Below are 2,767 nucleotides of genomic sequence, written 5' to 3'. Positions count from 1 at the left end.
CCCATCCCTGGGAACATTGCAGGCCAGGTTGGCCGGGGCTGTGAGCAACCTGATGTGGTTAGCGGTGTCCCTGCTCCTGCAGGGGGGTTGGGCTGGGTGGGCTCTAGGGGTCCCTTCCCACCCAAAACATTCTATGATTCTATGGAAGTCTCTGCCTCAAGTTCAATAACCTGCATCTTTTCAGCTGCAGAGCAAGATGATGTGGCGTGACATGTCCCTGTGTCAAATGCCTGTTCATGCCCCATGCTTAGTGTCAGAACTGTTCATGAAGAGAAGCTTCTGAAGACTCCCAACAGTGGTGGAGCAGTGAAGTTTCCCACAGCCGCTGCCAGCTTGGGGTGCTGGCAGTAGTAAGGAGGAAGCAAGGTGCTTAGGTTTAACAGCTCTGACTTTGAATGCCTGCTTGGGAGCTAAATCTGAAGAACCATAGGCATGAATTTCAGAAATGACAACCAACTCCCCATAAAGTAGAAAAGATTTCCGTGGAGGTGATCAGCTTTTTTTAAAAAAAAATTTAAAAATTAGCTTTGTTTCCTATTTGGGCATACCTAGTTCAGATGATTTTGGGGGCTTCCTCTATGAGATGAGAGGATGGCAAAAAAAAAAAAACAACCCACAAACCTAATATGACTTGAGCTTTGATACTGTGTTGATAAATACTCAAAAAACTGCAGTAAATAATCAGATAGTTATTAATTCCCTGTAAGGAAGCTAACTTAAAGCTGGCATTAATTTTTGGCAACTGAGTAATCCCCCCGCAGGTGATCCTTCCCTTCGGATTCAGGTAAGATCCTGCCACTTTAACCAAATCCCTAACTGTTTTTTTTCTCTCCCCTCCCATGGTAGGTTATGTGTTCTGTATGTTACATCGCCTGCCTGAACAACATGACTGCACGTTTGACCACATGGGACGTGGGCGTGAGGAAGCCATTATGAAAATGGTGAAACTGGATCGGAAAGTAGGGAGATCTTGCCAACGCATTGGCGAAGGATGTTCCTGAGTGCAAGACTGCAACCAAATGCTGTTCTCTTAGTTCACTAATGTTAGCCTTATTTAGGACAAAGTCAGCCAGACACCTTGTACTAGGCAAGTTTCAGACTACAGCCAATCAGTTTCCTTTCTTTAGCCAACCGTCCTGGTACTGTAGTTTAGGGGTTGATGGTGGTTGACATTGATTTCTGGCTGGTTACTAAGGTGCCTGCTAGCCACTGTATAAAAATAAAACATGAAGAAATATTCTTTTTGAGCATGGCTAGTGGATTTAAACAAACCGAGAAAAATCCAAAGGCTTCTGTTATTGCTGGAGTCACTCTAAAAGCCTTACGCTGGAAACATTCCAGCTGCAGAGTTAAAACAAATAGTTGTATAGAACCTGGTGTAAAAGTTTGCTATGCACGTGGCTTTCGGACAAACTGTTTAATGTGCAGCCTTTCACCTCTTCACTGCTAGTGAATCCTGAGGAGGTGAAATACTACTAAGAGCAGCAACTGCAGCTGCTTAAGCCCAGAAGACCTGACTGGTCACTCGTGCCTTCATCGCGTGTGGCTTTTGAGTTAGGCAGTGTCACCAGCATCAGGGATTCTGTTGGGGTAGGAACATCTTTCTGGTTCTTCCCAGGAAGCCAAAAAGAAAGGGGGGACAGAGATTCTTATGAAAAAATTTTTATATCTATCTTACTATAAAGAACCTATCAGGGTTTTTTGGTTTTTTCTTTCTTTCTTCTCAGTTAAATTATGATCTCACTTTAGAGCCAACTCCATCCCAGAGCAGCAAATGGTGCATACTTTTTACATGGCATCCACGGAGATTCTACGAGTTGTGTGAACAGATTCCACATACCTTGAGCAGTGCAGCCATTCCCACCGGCCGAAACCTGATTGGCTCTTGTTTGCCTTTTGCTAAGTGCAGGTATCTGATAATTGATCAAATAAGGCTAATTCACAGCACAGTAGCCATGGCTGGATTCTACAGACTGACTTTCTGTAGCTAGACTTATATATTGGGGAAAAAAAAAAAAAGAAAAAAAAAAAAGAAAAAAAAGGACGTTTTGTAGCAAACGGAATTCAGTAACAGTATTGGGGAACAACCGGTAAAAGCACCCTTTATCAGACTGAGGTTGTGTTCCTCACTTCCAGAGTGTCAATAGGATAATCAAATGGGCTACACCAGCCCTCTTTCTATGCAGCTGAACGCTCTCATGAAAATCTCTGCCCGCATCTATTGCAAAGCAAGTATAGCAAGTGAACGTGAAAAGCATTACGTGGAGTAGAATGTTTTGGATCTGGTTAGACCTCCGGTTCTGTATTACGGCATGGCCCGTTGAGCTGAGCTGAATTGCACCAGTCTTGTCAGTTGGGAAACAAAAAAAGCAAACCTCACCATCGGCACGTCTCCTGCTGCACACGGGGTTACTGCAGGTAAAAAGGATTCGTACCGATGCGGCCCAGCTCAATCCTGAGTGAATATAGCTTCTCAGTCTGTTAGTAAGGTATTAACAATCAGGCAAATTTGTAAGAAAACCTGAGGGAGGGAAAGGTTTTGCCTCACCTTCGAATACTGGGCAGATACGCAACATCAGAGGGGTGAAGTAACGTGCTGCTTGAAAAAAACCCCAGCGTCTTGGGAGTAAGCTTGTGAGAGTCATCCTCCATCCTACGTGTTGCAGGTAACTAACTCCTTATAGGCCAATTGTTCCTTTCCTTTGGTAGCCAGCTGGGAGCATTTAACAAGGAGAAAACTAATTTAAAAAAAAAAAAAAAAGAATAT

General features: G+C 43.7%; 1 protein-coding gene across 2 annotated transcripts in view; it reads left to right on the top strand.

The window, feature by feature from the left end:
- Positions 1-2,369, top strand: part of ZFAND3 (zinc finger AN1-type containing 3) — a 111,958-nt gene extending 109,589 nt beyond the window's left edge. For both annotated transcript variants that reach the window (XM_035888697.1, XM_009648962.2), the window contains one exon: positions 847-2,369. In XM_035888697.1, the coding sequence (XP_035744590.1) occupies positions 847-1,001 (155 nt within the window). In that variant the 3' untranslated portion in view covers positions 1,002-2,369. The remainder of the gene's footprint in view (positions 1-846) is intronic.
- The last annotated feature ends 398 nt before the right edge of the window (positions 2,370-2,767 follow it).

The sequence above is a fragment of the Egretta garzetta genome, unplaced genomic scaffold (genome assembly GCF_000687185.1).
Source record: "Egretta garzetta isolate BGI_Z169 unplaced genomic scaffold, ASM68718v1 scaffold491, whole genome shotgun sequence".
In the NCBI taxonomy this organism is placed as follows: domain Eukaryota; kingdom Metazoa; phylum Chordata; class Aves; order Pelecaniformes; family Ardeidae; genus Egretta; species Egretta garzetta.
The sequence above is the reverse complement of the archived record's forward strand: the minus strand, read 5'-3'. Positions and strand labels throughout refer to the sequence as shown.